Here is a 25,414-nt window from a genome sequence, read left to right on the forward strand (position 1 = left end):
TTTTTACTGCATTTCTGCAGTGGAAATGCACTAAAAATACATGTAATCGTGTGCACTAAAATATGTACAGTACAGACCAAAAGTTTGGACACATCTTCTCATTTAAAGATTTTTCTGTATTTTCATGACTATGAAAATTGTACATTCACACTGAAGGCATCAAAACTATGAATTAACACATGTGGAATTATATACTTAACAAAAAAGTGTGAAACAGCTGAAAATATGTCTTATAGTCTAGGTTCTTCAAAATAGCCACCTTTTGCTTTGATGACTGCTTTGCACACTCTTGGCATTCTCTTGATGAGCTTCAAGAGGTAGTCACCGGAAATGGTCTTCCAACAATCTTGAAGGAGTTCCCAGAGATGCTTAGCACTTGTTGGCCCTTTTGCCTTCACTCTGCGGTCCAGCTCACCCCAAACCATCTCGATTGGGTTCAGGTCTGGTGACTGTGGACGCCAGGTCATCTGGCGTAGCACCCCATCACTCTCCTTCTTGGTCAAATAGCCCTTACACAGCCTGGAGGAGTGTTTGGGGTCATTGTCCTGTTGAAAAATAAATGATGGTCCAACTAAACGCAAACCGGATGGAATAGCATGTCGCTGCAAGATGCTGTGGTAGCCATGCTGGTTCAGTATGCCTTCAATTTTGAATAAATCCCCAACAGTGTCACCAGCAAAGCACCCCCACACCATCACACCTCCTCCTCCATGCTTCACGGTGGGAACCAGGCATGTAGAGTCCATCCGTTCACCTTTTCTGCGTCGCACAAAGACACGGTGCTTGGAACCAAAGATCTCAAATTTGGACTCATTAAACCAAAGCACAGATTTCCACTGGTCTAATGTCCATTCTTGTGTTCTTTAGCCCAAACAAGTCTCTTCTGCTTGTTGCCTGTCCTTAGCAGTGGTTTCCTAGCAGCTATTTTACCATGAAGGCCTGCTGCACAAAGTCTCCTCTTAACAGTTGTTGTAGAGATGTGTCTGCTGCTAGAACTCTGTGTGGCATTGACCTGGTCTCTAATCTGAGCTGCTGTTAACCTGCGATTTCTGAGGCTGGTGACTCTGATAAACTTATCCTCAGAAGCAGAGGTGACTCTTGGTCTTCCTTTCCTGGGGCGGTCCTCATGTGAGCCAGTTTCTTTGTAGCACTTGATGGTTTTTGCAACTGCACTTGGGGACACTTTCAAAGTTTGCCCATTTTTTCGGACTGACTGACCTTTATTTCTTAAAGTAATGATGGCCACTCATTTTTTCTTTACTTAGCTGCTTTTTTCTTGCCATAATACAAATTCTAACAGTCTATTCAGTAGGACTATCAGCTGTGTATCCACCTGACTTCTGCACAACACAACTGATGGTCCCAACCCCATTTATAAGGCAAGAAATCCCACTTATTAAACCATACAGGGCACACCTGTGAAGTGAAAACCATTTCCGGTGATTACCTCTTGAAGCTCATCAAGAGAATGCCAAGAGTGTGCAAAGCAGTCATCAAAGCAAAAGGTGGCTACTTTGAAGAACCTAGAATATAAGACATATTTTCAGTTGTTTCACGCTTTTTTGTTAAGTATATAATTCTACATGTGTTAATTCATAGTTTTGATGCCTTCAGTGTGAATGTACAATTTTCATAGTCATGAAAATACAGAAAAATCTTTAAATGAGATGGTGTGTCCAAACTTTTCGACTGTACATGCACTAAATAAATGCACTAAAACCTCAGGACTTTATCAGTAAAGTTTTATCAAAGCTAAGTAACAGGAAGTACCCAAACCAAAGCAGTTTTATTTAAACATGACATACCTAAAGGAGATAAAAACCGCAGCAGAAAAAAACACAGTAAAAACACAAAGAAAAGTAACCTAATTTAGCTAATTGGTGCACATATGCTGAAGACAATCTGCAACATCAAACAAAATGAACCAAATACTCATTATGGGAACTTAGCTTAATGCATGTAAATATAAATGAATCAACTTTGCAAAAAGTCTTGATTACAAATATCCAGCCACATGTTTACAGGGGCTTGCGAAAGTATTCATAAACACATCCCTTTTCTGGCATTTTCCATGTTTTGTTACCTCACAACCTGGAATTTCACTGTTTTTTTTAGGGTTTGCATCAGTTCATGTAAAGAACATGCCTACAACTGTGAACATTTGATTTTCTTTTTATTGTGCAGCAAACAAATAGGACAAAATAACTGAAAACTTCAATGTACATAAGTATTCACTTCCCTAAAGTCAGAACTTTGTAGAGCCTCCTTTTGCAGCAAATACAGCTGCAAGTCACTTTGGATAAGTCTCTATGAGATTTCCACATCTTGCCACTGGGTTTTTGCCCATTCCCCAAGGCAAAACTGCTCCAGATCCTTCAGGTTAGATGGTTTCCTCCTGTGAACAGCAATCTTCAAGTCTGACCACATATTCTCAATTGGATTAAGGTCTGTGCTTTGACTAGGCCACTCCAAAATATTTACACATTTTCCCTTAAACCACTCTAGTATTGCTTTGGATCATTGTCTTGTTGGAAGGTGAGCATACATTCCAGTTTCAAATCACTGACAAACTGAAACAGGTTTTGCTCAAGAATACCCGTGTATTTTGCATCATCCATATTCCCTTTGACTCAGACCATTTTCCCTGTCCCTGCTGCCAAAAAACATCCCCATAGCATGATTCTGTCACCACCATGTTTCACAGTGGGGATGGTGTTCTTGGAGTGATGAGTAGTGTTGTTTTGTCACCAGACATAGCGTTTACCTTATTGGCCAACAAGTTACATTTTGGTCTCATCTGACCACAGTACCTTCCTCCATATATTTGGGGAGTCTCCCACATGTCTTTTGGCAAACTCAATATGAGCCTTACAATTTTTGTGTGGAAGTAAAGGCTTTTTTTCTGCCCACTCTTCCTTAAAGGCCACCTCTGTGGAGTGTACGGCTAATTGTGGTTGCATGGACAGATACTCCAGTCTCTGCTTGGGAACTCTGCAGCTCCTTCAAGGTTACCTTTGGTCTCTGTGCTGCCTCTCTGATTAATGCTCTCCTTACCCGGGCTGAGAGTTTTGGTGGGGGGTTATCTCTTGGCAGGGTTGTTGTGGTACCATGTTCTTTCCATTTGATGATAATGGATTTGATGGTGCTCTAGGGGATCATCAGAGATTGCGATATTTTTTTTCATAACCCAACCCTGACTTGTACTTCTCAACAACTTTGTCCCTGACTTGTTTGGAGATCTCCTTGGTCTTTAGGGTGTGGTTTGGTTAGTGGTGCCTCTTGCTTAATGGTGTTGCAGCCTTTGTGGCCTTTCAGAAAAGGTGTGTATGTACTGAGTTACCATGTGACACTTAGATTGCACACAAATGGACTTCCTTTCATCAAGCATGAGACTTATGAAGGTAATTGCTTGCACTAGAACTTTTTAGGGGCTTCATAGCAAAAGGGGTGAATGCATATGCACATGACAACTTTTAGTTGTTTGATCCCATAAATGTAATTTATGCCTAGATTTTTCTCACTTTACTTCATCAACTTTGACTATTTAGTGCTGATGCATCACACACAATTCGGATTACAAAAGTATTTTAACACAGGTTGTAATGTAACAAAATAGGTAAGATACCAAGGGGGATGAATTATTTCTCAAGCTACAGTACAGGTTACCTGTATAGGTTACCTGCAAGCCTATGTGTCTCACTTTTTTGTCCTATATAAAAATGTGATTAAGTAGTTATTTATAAGTAATGATCCTGCCTGATAACATTTAAGAATAATTTAAGCCAAGTAAATACTGCAGTAACTGCTGATTCAGTACATTAATTCTCTGTAAGATGGAAAGATGTAAGTTGATTGAATATTTCCAGCTCAGACTGGTCAGGTCTGTGATGGTTTCTGGAAACCGTGAAAATATGTATTTTTGTACCGTGTTAGCCAGAAGATAGGAAAATATTTAGATTTGAGAGTCCTCAGTGGTTGATACCTTTTAATGGCTAACTGAAAAGATGGTAACAAACTGCAAGCTTTCGAGACTATGCAGGTCTCTTCATCAGGCTAGTATAACACAAAATCTGAAGAGTCACATATTTATACACAATGAGACACAAAAATAATGCAATAGATGAGACAGGTGACGGAAAGCAGAGTTATTATGGGAGAGATAAACAGTTCTGGCTATAAATATTTTAGCAGTTAATAGATAAGGCGTGTGAAGGTTTTATTGTCCTGTGACTAGTTCCAGTGTTATGATGGCCTCACAAGTCTGAGGGGCACATTCCTTAGTTGATGTAAAATGACATAAATCCATGCGACACGGTCATTCCTGCTCTGAAAGTGTCAAAGGTCATCATCAGTTTATATTCTGAGATTCTTCTTTCTCTTTGAGATTTTAAGTTACCTTTTAATTCCATTAATTTCATGTCTTTTATGCTGTGATCAGGGGAACAAAAATGCTTGGCTACAGGTAGATCTATTCTTTTTTCTTTTATTGTGTGGCGATGATGATTCATTCCTGTCCTAAGTAGAGATGAGCGTTGTTCTACTCAAACTGTTCGCCAATCTCAAATTCGAGCTGTTTTGGGCGGTGTTCGAGCCGTTCGGCGAACACGAACAATTTGAGAAAAATTCGGCTGTTCGAGGTTATGTTCGATAACTGTTCGTGCACCAAAATCATAACTGGATTTTTTCTCAGTAATGATGAAAATTAATGTTAGTACGCAGTTTGAGTGTACAGCGGGGTGGGGGGAGGGGCAGGGGATGGATCTCTGCAGGAACAATGAAGATCTCCATTTTTTTTTCTCTTTCCCGCATTTGCAGTGGGGAGGTGCAATCTGTCAGCCTATCAGCAGCGCACACACAGAGCGAAGTGCTTTTTTTCACACAAGCAAGGGCATGTGTCATTGGCAGTGTATGTCACATGTCCTTGCCCTATAAGACCAAGCCATTTTCCCCTTCGCCACCATTTTCTCACTGCTGCAGCTGCGTGTTAGACGGCACCGCTGTTGCTGTGTGCGCTATACCTTGTTAATTTCAAGCCAATTTTCGCACAAATCTACAGATAGCTTGGGAGTAGGGAATAGTTGTGATTGCAGTCCTTTTAAGGACTAGGTTACAGCATTTCCTACGACTTTTATCAGGCAGGTCTGTGCTCTTAAATAGATAGATTGTGGGAGTAAAGACTAATTGTAATTGGAGTCCTTTTCAGGACTAGGTTACATCAGTTCCTATCAGTTTTTGCCAGACAGGTCTGTGCCAGTGCTGTGCAAGTTTTTTTCACAGCATTTGGCTGAATCTAGCAAAGCTAATCCTTTTTGGCCTATTGCAGAGTGTGTTAGTCAGTGGAGTAGCCTGTGTTGCAAGATATACCACCTGTGTATAGAATACCAATTTTTTTACTGCACCTAGTGAAGTAAAATCTTTTGGGCATAGCATCATTCTATTAGTCCATCTATACTGACCTCCATCAGGTTGCAAATTGAATATAATTTTTTTCTGCATCTAGCTCTGAAAAAATATTGGGCTTCTAGCTGTGTGTGGGACTTGTTCTATTAATCCATCTATACAGACCTCCATCAGGTTGCAAACTGAATATATTTTTTTCTGCATCTACCTCTGAAAAAATATTGGGCTTCTAGCTGTGTGTGGGACTTGTTCTATTAATCCATCTATACAGACCTCCATCAGGTTGCAAACTGAATATATTTTTTTCTGCATCTACCTCTGAAAAAATATTGGGCTTCTAGCTGTGTGTGGGACTTGTTCTATTAATCCATCTATACAGACCTCCATCAGGTTGCAAACTGAATATATTTTTTTCTGCATCTACCTCTGAAAAAATATTGGGCTTCTAGCTGTGTGTGGGACTTGTTCTATTAATCCATCTATACAGACCTCCATCAGGTTGCAAACTGAATATATTTTTTTCTGCATCTACCTCTGAAAAAATATTGGGCTTCTAGCTGTGTGTGGGACTTGTTCTATTAATCCATCTATACAGACCTCCATCAGGTTGCAAACTGAATATATTTTTTTCTGCATCTGCCTCTGAAAAAATATTGGGCTTCTAGCTGTGTGTGGGACTTGTTCTATTAATCCATCTATACAGACCTCCATCAGGTTGCAAACTGAATATATTTTTTTCTGCATCTACCTCTGAAAAAATATTGGGCTTCTAGCTGTGTGTGGGACTTGTTGTATTAGTCCATCTATACTTACCTCCATCAGGTTGCAAACTGAATATATTTTTTTCTGCATCTACCTCTGAAAAAATATTGGGCTTCTAGCTGTGTGTGGGACTTGTTCTATTAATCCATCTATACAGACCTCCATCAGGTTGCAAATTGAATATAATTTTTTTCTGCATCTAACCCAGCCAATAGTTTTGGCCTAATACCACAGTTTGGCCACTCAGCTCTGCTCGGTTCCCATCCATTGTTTTTTTTGTGCAAACAACTCCAGAGTTGTGAATTAGTTAACCACCAAAATGAGTGGAAAAAGGCCTGCTGCTGGTGGAAAGGGGAATAGGCATGTTGGGAATGGGAAAAAAGGTTGTGTCCGTGGGGTAGGTGTTAAAGCAACAGTAACATCTGCAGAAGAAAGACCATCTTCCAGCCAAACTAAAATGTCTACTTCTTTTAGCGGACAATGTGATAAGATCCCTTTCTTACGGCCACGCCAATCGCTACAAATTCCAGATGAGGCACAAAAACAGCAGGTGCTTCAACGGATATCAAGTGCTCCTTTAAGTGGGCTCTCCTCCACATCAACTTCAACATCACAAATACTCCAGTCCTCAAAGGTGTCACCCCAATCGCACTTGCTTCCTCACAGCTCCCAAATCTCCAGCTGCCCGTCTGAGTATGAGGTAGAACAGATGGTTGAGTCTGCAGAGCTGTTTACTCATACTATAGCCTGGGAATCAGAGGTCGACTCCAGCGCTTCTGTGAATCCAGACGAGGAAATGATCTGCACTGATGCCCAGAATCTTTATGAGTCGGATCCAGGACCAGACGCAGAAGGTTCTGACCATAATGTAGACCCTCATTCCCAAACTGTAACTCCTGTTGGTGGAGACAATGAGGAAGACGATGATAAGACTCAAATACCTGATTGGAGCGACAACTTTAGTTTTTTGTCAGGGCAGGAACAGGTTGGCTCTGAGGACGACGGGTGTGATAACGCACAGGGTGATGATGATGAGGTTGGAGATCCCACTTACTGTCAACCCACAGTCAGCCAAGAGATGAGGTCAGCAGAGGAGGTGGAGGAAGATGCTAGTGACGACGAGGTCAGGTTGCGCCTTCCTGGACAGAGACGTAGTACTGGAAGCACGTCAACAACTGCATCCTCAAACACAACTCTGCCTCTCACCACAAGTCGTGGTGGCTCTTCAGGTCGCATGGGTGCTAAGCCTTGCATAGCCTGGGCATTTTTTCAGATCGATAAAGATGACCCAACTCGTGTTATCTGTAACATTTGTCAGCAAAAGCTAAGTAGAGGCCAAAAAATACATAGTTTGAGTACTTCATGCATGAACCGGCACATGGACATGAAGCATAAGTTGCAGTGGGAAGCTCAGTGTGCTACAATGCGGCCTAGCCGGCCGGGCCAACCACCGTCTGCCATATCTTGTGCATCCGCGGCCTCTTCATCCTCTGTGACTGGGGGGACAGCAGTCACAACTGTTTTGGGGCGCAGACCTGCCACCTCTTTACCCGCAACAGCCAGCGTGATTGGCAGGTCATCATTTTCTTTGGAGGTGGTAACACCAGCTGGTGTTGAGCGCTGTCCGACATCGATAGCACCACCTTTGGATCAAGGCAACCAAACATGTCCGCCTGCATCTTCCTCACAGACCGGCAGTTTGCCGGGGACACCCTTATCAACCCCGTCTAAGCACAATAGCCAGCCCTCGGTCCCTCAGATGTGGACAAGTAAAAGACCATTTCCTCCTAGCCATGAGAAAGCTAAGAGGTTGAATTTCACCATCTGCAAGCTCTTGGCTACAGAAATGCTGCCTTTCCGCCTGGTGGACACAGAGGATTTTCGAGACCTTATGTCCGTCGCAGTGCCCCAGTACCAGATGCCCAGTCGGCACTACTTCTCAAAGAAAGGTGTGCCTGCGCTCCACCAGCATGTCGCACACAACATCACCGCTTCTTTGAGAAACTCTGTGTGTGACAGGGTGCATTTCACCACAGACACTTGGACGAGTAGGCATGGACAGGGGCGTTACATGTCGCTGACTGGGCACTGGGTAACTATGGTGACAGCAGGACAAGGGGCTGCTGTCCAATTCTTGCCGACCCCACGAGTTGTGCGTCAATCCTCTTTATGTCAAAGTTCCTCCACTGCTTCTGCCTCCTCAACCTCCTCTCGGTCTTCCACCTGCACCCAAAGCCTGTCTGGTCATGCCACAAGCTTTCTAACTGCGCAGAAGGGATCCTGCACACCTCCTTACTATGCTGGCAGTAGGGCTCAACGTCATCAGGCGTTTTTTACATTGAAATGTCTGGGAAATGTGAGTCACACAGCTGAGGAGTTGTGGTCAGCTCTGGAGAACCAATTTCATGAATGGTTGTCTCCACTGGACCTGAAACCAGGGAAGGCCGTGTGCGACAATGCTGCAAACCTGGGTGCGGCCCTTCGCCGGGGCAATGTCACACACGTGCCTTGTATGGCTCACGTGTTGAACCTGGTTGTCCAGCAATTTTTAGCCCACTATCCCAGACTAGATGGCCTTCTGCAGAGGGCACGGTCGCTGTGTGCTCACTTCCGCCGTTCGCATCCCGCAGCTCAGCGACTTACATCTCTACAGAAGTCGTTGGGCCTGCCACTTCACCGGCTAAAATGCGATGTGCCTACCCGGTGGAATTCAACTCTGCACATGTTGCAGCGACTGTGGCAGCACCGACAAGCCCTGGTGCAATACGTTCTGACGTATAGCCTGGGCCAACGAGATTCAGAGGTGGGGCAAATCACGCTGGAGGAGTGGTCTCAGATCAGGGACCTATGCACCCTTCTGCACAGTTTTGAAATGGCGACGAAGATGTTTAGTGCTGACGATGCCATTATCAGCATGACTATTCCGGTGATTTACATGCTGGAGCACATGTTAAACAGAATTCGGAGTCAGGTGGTGGCACAAGAGGAGGTGGAGGAAGTAGAGGAGAAGGAGTTGTATGCGGAAGGGCTAACATCTGCAAGGTCCAGACGGTCGGCAGCACCAAGGCGGCAGGCATGTGAGGGTGGGGGAGATGGTTTTACCAGGGCGCATGGTAGCAGCCAAACTAGTGAGGAAGGTGCAGGAGCCCAGGAAGAAGTGGAGGACGAACTGATGGAAGACTCATCAGATGAGGGAGACCTTGATCACATTTCTGTTGTGCGAGGTTGGGGGGAGAGGACAGAGGAAGGAAGCATGATTGTTACCTCGCCACCAACACAACAGGGACTTGATGCTCCTGGATGCGCAACACACATGAGTGCCTTCTTGCTGCACTACCTGCAACATGACCCTCGAATTGTGAGAATTAGAAATAATCCTGACTACTGGGTTGCCACACTGTTAGATCCCCGGTACAAAAGTAAATTTGCAGAAATTATTCCTGCCATAGAAAGGGATGCACGCATGCAGGAGTATCAGCAGAGACTGTTGCAGAATCTTACATGTGCTTTTCCACAAAATACCAGTGGTGCACGTAGTGAATCTCACAGTTCCAACTTGCCAACCGTGGGACCGTCAAGTGTTCAGCACTCAAACCGTAACAGAACCACAGTATCTGCTGGTAACATCAATTTTGCGGAATCATTTCACCACTTTTTTAGCCCATCCTTTGCAAGGCCACAGGAGACAAGAAGTCTGACACATAGTCAACGCCTAGAGACAATGGTACAGGAGTATCTCCAAGTAAACATTGAAGCCACGACTGTGTCACTGGACCCTTGCTCTTTTTGGGCTTCCAATCTGGATAAATGGCCGGAGCTAGCCACTTACGCCTTGGAGATCTTGTCATGCCCCGCAGCCAGCGTTCTGTCTGAACGTGTGTTCAGCGCTGCTGGTGGTGTGCTGACAGATAAGCGCACGCGGCTCTCCACTGATAATGTAGACAGACTCACATTCATAAAGATGAACAAATCATGGATCCGAAACGACTTTTCTACCCCTGTGTCATCCTGGGGAGAGTAAAAGCTTGATGATTGGTTAAAATCACCCTACCAACAGTTTTAAGCTTTCAAATTACTAATCATGTTTATCTGTATCTTGGCTGGAAAATAATTTGGGCTTTGTAGCAGTGTGCAGCACTGATTCTATTAGGCCATCTATAATAAGCTCCACCAGATTTAAAATTACTAATCATGTTTATCTGTATCTTGACTGGAAAATAATTTGGGCTTTGTAGCAGTGTGCAGCACTGATCCTATTAGGCCATCTATACTAAAGCTTCACCAGATTTAAAATTAATAATAATTTTTAGCTGCATCTAGCCCGGAAAATAATTTTGGGGCTCCGAGATGCGCAAGACACATAAGTGCCTTCTTGCTGCACTACCTGCAGCATGACCCTCATATTGTCAGAATTCGAAGTAATCATGACTACTGGGTTGCCACACTCTGAGATCCCCCAAACTTTTCGATCAACCTTTTCATTTTAATAAAGACCAAAAAAATGGTCATTTTTGAAATTATAAGCATTAGCAGGTTGTTAGAAACTGAAATCAAACAGTTTTCAACTCAAAACTTTATTCTAGGTGATGTTACATTTTCACATAGGACCCCTTGTTCGAAAGGAGCTTCTGAACTCTCTCGTCCATTGAATTTGTCAGGTTTTGGATGGTTTCTGCTTCAATTGTTTTGCATGAGGACAGAATACCCTCCCAGAGCTGTTGCTTAGATGTGAACTGCCTCCCGCCATCATAGACACTCCTTTTAATGATGCTCCAAAGGTTCTGAATGGGGTACAGGTCAGGGGAGCATGGGGGTCACACCATAAGTTTGTCCCCTTTTATGCCCATATCAGCCAGAGATGCAGATGTTTTATATGCAGCATGAGATGGTGCATTATCATGCAGAAAAATGATCTTGCTGTGAAATACACGGTTCTTCTTCTTGAACCATGGCAGGAAGTGCTTTTTGAGAAAATCCACATACATTATGGAGTTCATCTTTAGCGCCTTCAGGGATCCTAAAGGGGCCGACAATCTCTCTCCCCATGATTCCAGCCCAAAACATTACTCCACCTCCTCCTTGTTGGCGCTGTAGCCGTGATTGTGTGGGGTGTCCATCAACCAGCCATCCTCCACTCCATCCATCTGGACCATCGAGCGCTGCACGGCACTCATCCGTGAACAAAACAGTTTTGAAATCAGTCTTCATGTAATGTTTGGCCCACTGGAGCCGTTTCTGCTTGTGTGAAGTGGATAGAGGAGGTCGACAGGATGGCGTATGCACAGCTGCAAACCTCTGAAGGACCCTGCATCTTGTTGTTCGGGGGACGTTGGAGGCACAAGCAGCTTCAAAAACTTGTCTGCTGCTATGACAAGGCTTTTTTGCCGCTGCTCTTTCAACCTGACGTAATTGCCTGTAGGAAAGAGTCCTCAATTTGCCCTTATCAGCACGCACACGTGTGTACTGTGAATCAGTTACATACTTCTTGATTGCCAAGACACTTCATCCTGATCATCGCACAATGTTGATTGTAGTCATGCCTTGACCTAAACACTCCACAATTTGTTGCCTCTCAGCAGCCGACACATCCTTTTTCTTTCCCATTTTGGCAGAAAATGTAGGCTGCTTAATAATGTGAGACAGCCTTCTTAAGTAGTCTTGCCTTTCATTGGACACACCTGCCAAACTAATTAGCACAGGTGTCTGCAATTGCTTACAGTGATATAAAGAGCCCTGACACACATCACCATCAATGAGTTTAACTGACAAACAAACAAATTCTTCCCTTATCACTCCTAAACACTTTTTGCATAATAATTTGGAACGCAGTGTACATGTGCTTTTCCACAAAACACCAGTGGTTCACGTAGTGAATCTTACAGTTCTAACTTGCCAACCGTGGTCTGTATGGAGTTGTTCAATAAAGGGCCCAAAATTAAGATAACATAGATGGGAGAGGTCTCTATGAATAGGAATTCCTAAGTATTTGATACCCTGTGAGGGCCAGGCAAAGGGAAAGTTGGACTGGATGGAATCCTATATGGATTTGGGGAGGGAGACATCGAGGGCCTCAGACTTCGCTGCATTGATTTTAAAATTTGACCATGTAACAAAGTGATCTATTTCAGCCATAACAGCATGGATGGATATATGTGATTGAGTGATATATACTAGGACATCATCAGCAAATAGAGAGTACTTGTACTCGGTGCCTCCCACCTCAATCCACCTAATATTGGGGTTATGGCGAATTGATGAGAGCAGGTGCTCCGTCACTAGGATGTATAAGAGAGGGGACAGAGGACATCCCTGCCTTGTCCCATTGGTGATTGTGAAAGGTGATGAAAATGTTCTGATGCACCCCCTGGGCCTTGGGACACCCGGAGCCGGACCCTTTTTGGTGGATGCTGGTGGTTGTAGTCTTCGTGGCGGCGACCCGGTTCCGTGGCTCAGGGTGGTCAAACCAGTGGCGGAACTATTTATGTGGTTTTGATGTTTAAATGTCCGACTATGCCACCCGTGGATTGCGGTCAGAGTGAACCGCCGCTGCAGGGCAGACCGCTGAGGTTGGTGTTGTGGGTGCAGCAGAGCGTAGCATAACTCCCCACGGGAGGAGTATAGCCTCAGGGCAGTGTATGCGGAGGATGGAGGTGATGGTGCAGGGCAGCAGCAGTAACGACACGGAGTCAGTGATGCAGTCCAGGGCCTTTACTCACAGTTCTTATTATCCAGACCATGTCTGCAGGTAACGGCTGCCCAGGTCGTACTGTGCTCACCAGGTGAGGGGCTCAGACAACTCCCAGATAACTTTGGAGCGCTTCACAGGACCCCCTTTGTGTGTCCTTTGTCTGGCCTTTCTTACCAATCCTTCTGTCCGACTGCCTCGGGCCTCCTCTTGGTAAACTTGGCGCCAGTTTCCCTGACCCTATGTGGTGCCTTCCTAGCGGGTGTAGCGAGGGGCTGCGCCACATAAAATGTCACAGCCTCCGGTTTCTAGCTGAGGGTCGTTTCCTGCCTCCACTAGTTTCGGGGACCGGTCTCCCCCTTTGGCCTGACCCCTCCACGCAGGTGGATTCAGGCGTGCGGTGGCGACTCGCCCGTCCGCACCCCTGGGATCCCTTCATTCCTCGTTCCTGGAGCCTTCTCCGCTCCTCTTCCTTCCTTCTCCCTCTTCCAGGCCTGGGCCTCTGTTACTAGGCCCGCCTCCGGAGCAGAGCTCATGCAGAGCCCCTGCTCCCTGCCACTTCTGCTCAGACTTCTCTGCACTGAACTAAGATGGTGCCCACCTTTTATACTCCCTTCTCAATGCACCCAGGAACTGCTTCCTCCCTGCTCCTGCACTACAGGGTTCCCCTTCCTCAGTGTTCCCTCCCCCCACTCCAGCCAGGGACAGGGACTGTCGTGCCCATCTCAGAGGCATATTGGTCGCCCTGCCCCACGGCAATGTGGTGTAATGCATGCAGGTGTCGGGTCCTGATCCACACTCCATCCTTACCTGAGAGTGAGATATCACACCTCTGGGTGAGGTGCAATACCGCTGTAGCAACCGAGCCCTCAGGGTGCTACAGTTCCATTTATCTTCAGCCTAGGTGACGTATTGTGATACAGGGCCGTGATTTTGGCTATAAAAGGGTCCCCTAGACCCCTACCCCAAGCTTTTTAAGAGAATCATATATGGCGTGCCAGGAGACTCTATGGAATGCTTTCTCAGCATCCAACGAGAGTATCTAATTACAAATTTTTAACTGCATCTAGCCCAGGAAATACTTTGTGCCTAGTAGCAGTGTCTGCTAGTCAGCGGATTATCCCGGCTGTTAAGCAAGCTACACCACCTGTAGTTTAGACACTTAATTTTTTCAAAGGAAATGCTTCGGGACCATGGGATACTCAGTGAAGAGCATCAGGAGGCACCCCAAGGCATAGGGGCTGGGACTGGCAGTAGGATGCCTTGCGGTGGACAGCCGAGCTCGATCCTTATAAAAGCTTTTTAACTGCAGCAGCTTTAGTGGACGCTACTGGAGCTGGAATTACGCGGCTGCTGGCATGAGACTTGCCCTCCAATAGATCCTTGTAAATGGATTTAAAGTGTATTCATTCAAATTAGAGAGACAATTTAAATTAAAAAGCTTAGAGCTGCCTCCACCACAGGGGGGCTCGCTCGACCCACCAGCGGACAGGCACCAGTATTGGGAGAGGGGGGCTGGCCGTCAGGGTTCACCGCGGCTCTGGCACAAACCCGGCGACACGGAGGTGGCACGGGCAGGAGCGGACTGGCCGTGTCGGCTTCTCACTTTTTGGATTTTAGAAGGGCATGACATGCCTATATCTGTGTCTCCCCCTCCTTTTACTCCTCCACCTCTTTTATTTTCGCATGACTATATGTACTTGTCACTTTTCCATGTGTTAGTTATGTCTTCTGAGCAGTTTGTCAGCTTTTGGACACCTTTGAAGGTGTTTTCTATGTGTTTCTATGTGTTTTTGTTTGCCTGCCATTGGTTTTAACGGTGTTCGACGAACAGTTCGACGAACAGTTCGGCGAACACACGGGTGTTCGACGAACCGAACCGAACTCGAACACTACGGGGGTGGCTCAACACTAGTCCTAAGTTTTTGCCCTGTCTCCCCTACATAAAGACCCCCAGCTGGACATTTGGTACATATAATTAAGTATACTACGTTAGATGTGATACAGCTGAAAGTACCTGGGATCTTGTAGTCCTGATGTGAGTTGGGTATCCTCATCTTGTCTGTGGTCATTATAAGCGGACAGGTTTTGCATTTTTTCTGGTTGCAAGGAAAGGTACCTGTAGCTGGTGGAGATGACAGGGATCTTCTGACAGTGATGCTTCTTAGATTTGGCGGCTGCCTGAAACACAGAAGTCAGGGGGTCTGGAAATATGGATTGTAATCAGCATCTTTTTGTAGTAAGAGTTGTAGTTTCCGTGAAGCTCTCCTTAGCGCCTCCAGATTTGGATTGTAGGTGACTACTAGAGGCACCCGGTTGCTTTCTTGTTTGGTCTTGTAATGTAGGAGAGGATTCCTTGATGCTCTGGTGGCTCTTGTAATCTGGTTCTCAATTGCTCTTGGATGGTAGCCCTGATTCAAAAAGGTCTTTCTGAAGCCATCAAGGTGTTTGTCTCTATCCATTGGGTTGGAACATATCCGATTGTATCTGATGGCTTGGCTGTAAACAATAGAGTTTTTTTGTGTGTTTTGGATGGAAACTGTGCCATTTAAGGTATGTAGGAGGGTCAATTGGTTTCCGGTACAAGGATGTCTCTATTTCATTGTTCTGTAGCTTGATGATGGTGTCCAAAAAGTTAATTTCAGTACAGGAGTAGTTGAGTGTTAGGTTGATGGTGGGATGAAATTGATTTAAGTGTTCATGGAACGGCTTCAGCTGTTGCTCAGACCCCGTCCAGATGATTAAAATATCGTCAATGAAACGATAGTAGGCCAGAGGCCTCATGGGATATGAGGACAAAATGTCACTTTCAAGCTTGGCCATGAAAAGATTTGCGTACTGTGGAGCCATTTTACTTCCCATCGCTGTACCAGTTTCCTGTAGATATATATTGTTATCAAATTCAAAGTAATTGCGGGTGAGGATGAATTCTGTAAGTTTGACCACAGAATCAGCATCAATTCCTGTATTTTCCATGAAGATTTTGCAGGCATTTGGAAACCGTGAAAATTCTACAGATAATTCACTCATTATTAGGGCTAGATGTATCTCCAACATACAATACACCCTTAAGTATTATCTACTCATAAATAATGATGTAAACCAAAACTGGTTCAACTTTCATATGTTTATAAATCAAGTTAAAATATTTTTCAGAAGAAGGGAGATAAGTTTACAGATCGGCCACCAGACCAGCTCACAGGTGGATTTGACTATTAATTCATTCAGCAGTCTGATATGAATAGTCAGACATAGAGGCTGTAGAAGCCAAATGATACAAATTGTTTAAAGGGAACCTGTCACATCCTAGTTGCTATGTACACTGACCCCATTGCTTTGTTAGTGATGCAATGTGCATCACTAACAAGCTTTTTTCATTAAAATCGGTGGTAGTATAATAATTTTATAACATTATACCGTATATACTTTGTCCTACCTGCTGTATTCAGTCATAGGGGTGTGATTCTCTCATTCAGTCATGGGCAGCACTCCATTCAGTCACTGCTGGCGCCGCCCATGTATTTGAATACTGCTCCTGGCAAGGTTGTGTCTAGATCGGAGGTGATTTTTTGTGCTCCTCACTTTAGCCACTCCGATGTAGACGCTTCACTGCTGAGGAGACTAGATCTGAGTTGCTGGAGTGAGGGCCTCAGTAATCCCCTCCGATGTAGACAGTTCAGCACTGAGACCACTAGATCGGTGCGGATTCCAGGATCCTCATACTCACTGCTGTCTAGTCGCCTCTACTGGCTTTTTATTGTTTTTCTTATGCTTTCTTATGCAATTGCTCATGATTTTAATGGAGCAAACATCACAAGTCAAAAATTTTTTACACCGTTATATAATTTATGTATATAGCTGACAGAATCATCATAATGTACAGCACAAAAGTGGCGTAAATGATAACAGCAGTGTTCTCCAGTGACCTTAGACATTCCTGTAATAATTTGTCACTTCTGTGTTGTACATTATGGTGACTGTCGGGGGCGCTCTTTTACGCCTCTCCCCGCGGAGATCCGCCCACTCTTCACAATGTCAGTGCTGCGGACAGGACTGTGGACAAATGGGAGGAGTCACATTCTGGCAAAACTGAACAATCAGCGATAAGGGGAATTTTTTATATTACATAAAAATGTAAGTTTCATTAATCAGGAAAAAAAAGAATTTTGTCCAAATCCATAAAATATATAACAGTGTAAAAATACATAAATTATATAACAGTGTAAAAAAATCATTTTTGACTTGTGATGTTTGCTCCATTGAAAATATGAGCAATTGCATAAAAAAGCATAAGAAAAACAATAAAAAGCCAGTAGAGGCGACTAGATAGCAGTGAGTATGAGGATCCTGGAATCAGCTCCGATCTAGTGGTGTCAGTGCTGAACTGTCTACATCGGAGGGGATTACTGAGGCCCTCACTCCAGCAACTCAGATCTAGTCTCCTCAGCAGTGGAGCGTTTAGATCGGAGTGGCTAAAGTGAGGAGCACAAAAGATCACCTCCAATCTAGACACTTCACTGCTGAGGAGACTAGATCGGAGTTGCTGGAGTGAGGGCTTCAAAAAATCAACTCTGATCTAGATACAACCTTGCCGGAGCAGTATTCAAATACATGGGCGGCGCCAGCAGTGAGTGAATGAGAGAATCACACCCCTATGACTGAATACGAGCAGGTGGGACAAAGTACAGCTCTGGCAAAAATTAAGAGACCACTGCAAAATTTTCATTTTCTCATATTTTTCTCTTTCTAGGTATATTTTTTAGTACAATGTACATTGTTGTTTTATTTTATAAACTACTGACAACATGTCTCCGAAATTCAAAGCTAAAAATTTTGTATTTATTTGCAGCAAATGAGAAATCGTCAAAATAAAAATGAAACAGTGCTTTCAGACCTCAAATAATGCAAAGAAAACAAGTTCTTATTCATTTAGAAACAACAATACTCATGTTTTAACTCAGGAAGAGCTCAGAAATCAATATTTGGTGGAATAACCATGATTTTTAATCACAGCTTTCATGCGTCCTGGCTGCTTTCCTCCAGTCTTTCTCACTGCTTTTGGGTGACCTTATGCCACTCCTGGCACAAAAATTTAAGCAGTTCTTCTTTGTTTGATGGCTTGTGACTATCCATCTTCCTCTTGATTACATTCCAGAGGTTTTCAATGGGGTTCAGGTCTGGAGATTGGACTGGCCATGACAGGGTCTAGATGTGGTGCTCCTTCATCCACACATTGATTGACCTAGCTATGTGGCATGGGGCATTGTCCTGCTGGAAAAAACAGTCCTCAGAGTTGGGGAACATTGCCTGAGCAGAAGGAACCAAGTATTTTTCAAGGATAACCTTGTATGCGGCTTGATTCATACGTCCTTCACAAAGATTAACCTGCCCAATTCCAGCCTTGCTGAAGCATCCCCAGATCATCACTGATCCTCCACCAAATTTCACAGTGGGTGCAAGACACTGTGGCTTGTATGCCTCTCCAGGTCTCTGTCTAACCATTAGATGACCAGGTGTTGGGCATAGCTGAAAATTAGACTCATTAGAGAATATTACCTTACTCCAGTCCTCTATGGTCCAATCCTTATGGTCTTTGGCAAACTTCAGCCTTGCTCTCCTTTGCTTCTCATTGATGAAAGGCTTTTTTCTAGCTTTACATGACTTGAGGCCTGCCTCTAGAAGCCTGTTACGAACTGTTCTTGCCGTGCACTTCACCCCAGCTGCCATTTGCCATTGCTTTTGTAGGTCACTTGATGTCTTCCTGCGGTTGCTGAGTGACATTCGAATATGATGGTGGTCATCCTGGTCAGTGGAGAGTCGCTCTCGCCCTCTGCCGGTCTGTAGCTTTGCTGTCCCCAATGTCTGCTGCTTGACCTAGTTGTAATGGACTGCCGTCTTTGAAATTTTAAGGATGGAGGCAACATGAGGCTCACTGTATCCCTCTGCTAGTAAAGCCAGAATTGAGCCCTTCTTTTCCTCACTCAAGACTTTTCTTTTCAACTCCTTTTGGCATGGTTAAAAGTGATTTTTTTCATTCAAATTACTTTTGGGCTATTCCTAGCACTAGTTTTGCCATCTAGCTTGTCCTATTGCAAGAAGATTGTGAAGACCACCACAGTGTTTTTTACACATAAGATTTTGTTCAGGTGATCACTTAATCAGAAGCACATTAAGTAGAATGAGATGTACTTTGGTTGGAATTCAACTGACACTGGAATGGAATGGCTGTCAGACATGTAGAGATGGGGATTTTTAGACAACTGTGCAGTGGTCTCTTTATTTTTGCCAGAACTGTATATATATATAATGTTATAAAATCATTATACTACCACCAAATTTTAATGAAAACAGCTTGTTAGTGATGCACATTGCATCACTAACAAAGCACTGGGGGCAGTGTACATAGCAACTAGGACGTGACAGGTTCCCTTTAATAGATTCATATTGCAAAGCAGCTTTTTAGGTAAAAATAACACTACACTTTCATAATCCTTATTATACCATATATTTACATAGATGTAAATAAACAATGGATATAAGTGACAATTGTCTTTCACAGATACCAATTTCTGTGTGCAGTGTAAGTTGTTCTTTTGGAAGCAGAAAGGCTGCTCAGAATGGAAAAAATGCTTGTTGCTTTGACTGCATCCCATGTAATCAAGGGGAGATCAGTAATCAGTCAGGTGAGTTTTAGGACGCTTACAAGCACTTACAATACTAAATGTTCTGCAATGCCTCGCATGTTAAATATTCACAAATACTAATCCCATGTTCAGATTTCCTTATGGAACTTGTTTGTAATGGATCCAGATGAATATAAAAATGGAGGAACAAAAGTGTGTGCAAAAGGATACCGGATGCAAACCAAAGTTTCCATTTTTAAAAAGATCCATTTGATGGATCCCTTTCAAAATGGAAACTTTAGTTTGCGTTTGGATCCGGTCTTGCTTTTGTTTTGAACGAAGCTGGTGTTCTGGGCATGACCAGTGCTTAAAAATGGTTCTCTTAAATGAAAAGTTATTATGATCCATTTCCTTTAGACTTTAATGTTAAAAAAAACACATAAGCATCCATTCTATCTGCTTTATCAGGACAGAAAAAAAGGTGTGCAGACCATCCATTTATTTCCGGTTTTCTTCTCTTCAAATGGATCAGAAAAACTAAAATGCAAATAATATTGTAAACATAACTGTATGTGTCAGACTTTATTAGATTAAATATCAGCTCCATGTACAAGCTACAATGAAAGGCGAGTTTCACTCGGCCGGATATTTCCTGTACCGGAAAAACCCGTACCGGAGATAAGCGTGTCCGTCTGCACGGATCCCCGAAGCTGCGCTGAGCTCAGTGAGTGACAGGACACCGCTCGCTGCAGGAGTCATTCTCCCCGGCGTGAACGGTCGCATGGATTACCGCGGGGGACACTTAGGACAAGCGAGTATATGGATTTTTTTATTTTATTTTTATACAGTTATATGAAAAAGTTTGGGCTCCCTATTAATCTTAAGCTTAATGTTTTATAAAAATTGGTGTTTTTGCAACAGCTATTTCAGTTTGACAAATGTAATAACTGTTGGACACAGTAATGTTTCTGCCTTGAAATGAGGTTTATTGTACTAACAGAAAATGTGCAATCTGCATTCAAACAAAATTTGACAGGTGCATAAGTATGGGCACCTCACCAGAAAAGTGACATTAATATTTAGCAGATCCTCCTTTTGCAAAAATAACAGCCTCTAGTCGCTTCCTGTAGATTTTAATGATTTCCTGGATCCTGGATGAAGGTATTTTTGACCATTCCTCTTTACAAAACAATTCCAGTTCAGTTAAGTTTGATGGTCGCCGAGCATGGACAGCCCTCTTCAAATGATCCCACAGATGTTCAATGATATTCAGGTCTGGGGACTGGGATGGCCATTCCAGAACATTGTAATTGTTCCTCTGCATGAATGCCTGAGTAGATTTGGAGCGGTGTTTTGGATCATTGTCTTGCTGAAAGATCCATCCCCTGCGTAACTTCAACTTTGTCACTGATTCTTGAACATTATTGTCAAGAATCTGCTGATACTGAGTGGAATCCATGCGTCCCTCAACTTTAACAAGATTCCCGGTGCCGGCATTGGCCACACAGCCCCAAAGCATGATGGAACCTCCACCAAATTTTACTGTGGGTAGCAAGTGTTTTTCTTGGAATGCTGTGTTATTTTGCCGCCATGCATAACGCCTTTTTGTATGACCAAACAACTCAATCTTGGTTTCATCAGTCCACCGGACCTTCTTCCAAAAAGAAATTGGCTTCTCCAAATGTGCTTTTGCATACCTCAGCCGACTCTGTTTGTGGCGTGCTTGCAGAAACGGCTTCTTTCGCATCACTCTCCCATACAGCTTCTCCTTGTGCAAAGTGCGTTGTATAGTTGACCGATGCACAGTGACACCATCTGCAGCAAGTTGATGCTGCAGCTCTCTGGAGGTGGTCTGAGGATTGTCCTTGAGTGATCTCACCATTCTTCTTCTCTGCCTTTCTGATGTTTTTCTTGGCCTGCCACTTCTGGCCTTAACAAGAACTGTCCCTGTGTTCTTCCATTTCCTTACTATGTTCCTCACAGTGGAAACTGACAGGTTAAATCTCTGAGACAGCTTTTTGTATCCTTCCCCTGAACAACTATGTTGAATAATCTTTGTTTTCAGATCATTTGACAGTTGTTTTGAGGAGCCCATGATGCCACTCTTCAGAGGAGATTCAAACAGGAGAAAAACTTGCAAGTGGCCACTTTAAGTAGCTTTTCTCATGATTGCATACACCTGGCTATGAAGTTCAAAGCTCAATGAGGTTACAAAACCAAAAAAAGGGCTTTAGTAAGTCAGTAAAAAGTAGGTAGGAGTATTTAAAACAAGAAAATGATAAGGGTGCCCATACTTATGCACCTGTCAAATTTTGTTTGAATGCAGATTGCACATTTTCTGTTAGTACAATAAACCTCATTTCAAGGCAGAAACATTACTGTGTCCAACAGTTATTACATATATCAAACTGAAATAGCTGTTGCAAAAACACCAATTTTTATAAAACATTAAGCTTAAGATTAATAGGGGTGCCCAAACTTTTTCATATAACTGTAGGTGGAGACATCGCGAGCAGACTACTACTCTCATCATTATCCCCTGCTGGTGGTGATTGCAGCACTGGCAGGGGAATAGGATGAGGGCAGCATTCAGCACCCGGCGCTTGGGAACAGCGCAAACTGTACCGCTGATTCCCAGGCGTACGTGTCCCACTGATGGCATCCGTGTGCGGTACGTGTTTACACTGACCCATTGACTTCAATGGATCTGTGTGATCCATGCTACCGGCCAAAAACGGACATGTCTACGTGTGGATCACATGGACACACGGTCTGTGGAAACACACCGACATGTGCGCAGACCCATTCATTTGAATGGGTCTACGTGTGTCATCTACGTGTGTCCCTGTCTCCGGTACGTGTGGAAACTGTCACCACACGTACCGGACACACTGGCGTGTGAAAGATCCCTAAAGATAGTTATTTTTTCTGAATTAAACATTTATCAATATAGTGTAAAACTTTTTTTTTTTTTTTTTTTTTATTATATTCTCATTTTAAAAGCCCCAGAGAGACAGGCCTCTATATATTACAGTATCTATTAAATTACATACTGTTTGGATAGTTAAGTTATTAAGTCATTCTAAGGTAATAACAAAGCTATTTTAATTAGCATAGCCCACAATGGCACTCCAGTGCCTCCTGCTAGCTTGGTTTTATTACTATATCTAATAGATGCACTAACATAAAGAGTTCTGTATCCAGAGCTGTATCACAGATCTTCTTCATGGAAGATAGGTAGAGAGGCAAGTAATTTTTTTAACAGAAATCTGTTACCAGGCTTTCGCTATGTGATCAGAGAGAAGCATGATGTAGGGATAGAGAGCGTGATTCCAGCTGTGTATCACTTACAGGTCTGCTTGCTGTAGTTTTGATAAAATCCCTGATTTCTATGCTGCAAATCTTTCCATTCTCTGAATGCTGAGCTTTGTATAACTCTGTCCACACCTCTAATGGTCAGATTTCTATGTATACTGTACATTGATAGAAAGCTGCTTGCCAGCAGTGGGGCGGGGTTACACTGAGCAGGAAGACTACATGGCATGAGACAACTAGTCCTCTAATGATAATCTCCTGCTGATAAAATGCTATTTTTAGGGTGCGTTCACATTGCGTTCCAGTGCTTGTTCGGTTGCCCATCAGGGCTTACGTCTGACTCCTACTAAAACGGAATTTAGACGTATGCACCGATGGGCCATAGACTATAATGGTGCCTGCATACGCCAACTAGAGGTGGACACTCAGATGCAGTCTACTACGTCTAAATGTCCGCCTCCAGTAGGCGTATGCGCCACAAAATGATGCACGTCAGAGTGCACATTCGCTTTATCGGCACCATTATAGTCTAAGGCCCTGTAGGCGCATACGTCTAAATTCCGTTTTGTGGGGGAATTGGATGAAAACCCCGACGGGGCCACCAAACTGGTGCCTAAATGCAATGTGAAAGCACCCTTAATGAAACAACAATACACAGCCCAGTAAGTGACACATTGCAGGAATCAGGGTCTCTGCCTCTACTTCATGCTGCTCTCAGACTAAATAGCAGAAAAAGGAAGTATATTTATATAAATAATTTTCCATTAATCAGAAAAGTCTAGTCATTTTTACGCTCTCAATCCGTTTGTTTAATAAATACAAGAGTGGTAGTAATGAATGTAGAAACAACAGAACTGGGATTTATGAGCTTCTTGGAAAACAGGTTAAAGTCTAGGGAAGTTACAGCTAGTCACGTATTTTTCCTGCAGCTGCCTCTACAGGTGAAAAGCAGTATTAAACATGGCATGTGTAAAATAAATGGGTAACCATAACCAGTAGTGATGAGCGAGTATGTTCTGTTAACCCTTTCGGCGAGCATGCTCGGGTGCTCGCTGAGCATCTTCCACATGCTTTGGTGTTATGTTTTAGTCACTCCGTGCTCATGACTTGCGACCGTTTGACAGTTTTAATACATGTGAGGAATGCCTAAGAAACAAGCATTCCTCACATGTATTAAAGCTGTCGAACAGTTGCAAATCATGCACACAGCATGACTCAAATATAACACCCGAGTACGATGAAGATACTCGGAAAACACCCGAGCATGCTCATAAATCTCAAGTAACGAGCATGCTCGCTTATCACTAGTAACCAGGTAAAACATATCTGGCCAGACTGAGTGCAGCAGAGTGAAAGCTTTAGGCTATGTGCCCACGATGCAGAAATGCTCCGGATTTTTCCTGAGTGTTTCTGCATCTCCCTGGCAGAAAAAACGCATGCGGATTGTACATGCGGATTGTACATGCGTTTTTCCTGCCAGGGACAAGCGGAAGTGAAGCGTTCTTCACATGCATTTCCGCATGGGGGTTGTCAAGCGCTTTCAAAGCGATTTTAGCATCACTTGGAAAGTGCTTGACAACTTGGTCACACTATATAAATCCATGCAAACAGCATGGATTTATATAGTGTGACCGTAAAAGAATGGTAAAAAATATACATTATACTTACCTTCTGATGGCCCCTGGTCTTTTCTCCGATGCATCCGGTCTTCGCGGTTGTGTAAAAGGACCTGCCATGACGTCATTTAGTCATGTGACGGGTCACGTGACCGCCGACGTCAGCGGACGCGTGACCCGTCACATGACTAAATTACATCATGGCAGGTCCTATTAGACCATCGCGAGCTGCCGGGAAGCCAGGATGCATCGCTGAGGAGATTTGGGGCCATCAGAAGGTAAGTATAATGTATATTTTTTATTTTAATTCTTTTTTTTTTTTACAGGTTCTATGGTACCTGGGTCTGGAGGAGAGTTTTCTCTTCTCCAAACCCAGGTACCATCCGCACATTGAATTGCTTAATATCCGCATGTAGTCATGTGGATATTATGCGATTCAATGCAAGTCAATGGTGGCGAAAACGCCGCGATTACACAAAATAATTGGTAGTGCTGCAGATTTTTCCACAATGATAATCCGCAGCATGTGCACAGCACATGCGGATTATCATTGGAGAATATTGCAGGCCTTCTACCATGCGTTTTTTAAGCTTTTCTGCAGCTGAATTGCTGCTGCGGAAACGATTAAAAAACGCACACAGCCTTAGCCATCTTTTTCTCTTTGGAATAAAATGGAGTTTTGATACTGTGTATGATCTCTTTTATGATGTTCGTGTAAAAATATCTTGTTGGGACAACCCTTTTAAAGGACCTTTCTAATAATGACTAGCCTATCCATATGTCTTATTAGGCATCTTGATTGTTGTCACTCAGAGCACATCTCTGACCCAAAGGAGAGAGACACTGGCAGACTTGGACTCTCATTATCAAGATTTTATATGTCTGCAGTCCGATGGTTTACTTCAAACTCCATTTGCAGACTGATGGTCTAGGCTTAGAAAAATAATAATTTAAAGAGAACCTGTCATCAGGATTTTATCCTGCAAACAAATGCCATGTATGTAAAGATTGCT

At 43.6% G+C, this 25,414-nt stretch overlaps 1 protein-coding gene across 1 annotated transcript in view; it reads left to right on the top strand.

The window, feature by feature from the left end:
- LOC141258517 (extracellular calcium-sensing receptor-like) overlaps positions 1 to 25,414 on the top strand; it is a 67,999-nt gene that overhangs the window by 20,401 nt on the left and 22,184 nt on the right. The window contains exon 5 of the mRNA XM_073673502.1: positions 19,407 to 19,530. Within this exon, the coding sequence (XP_073529603.1) occupies positions 19,407 to 19,530 (124 nt within the window). The remainder of the gene's footprint in view (positions 1 to 19,406; positions 19,531 to 25,414) is intronic.

This window comes from Phyllobates terribilis, unplaced genomic scaffold, assembly GCF_046119375.1.
Source record: "Phyllobates terribilis strain yellow unplaced genomic scaffold, ASM4611937v1 Scaffold_3__8_contigs__length_932513732, whole genome shotgun sequence".
Lineage (NCBI taxonomy): Eukaryota > Metazoa > Chordata > Amphibia > Anura > Dendrobatidae > Phyllobates > Phyllobates terribilis.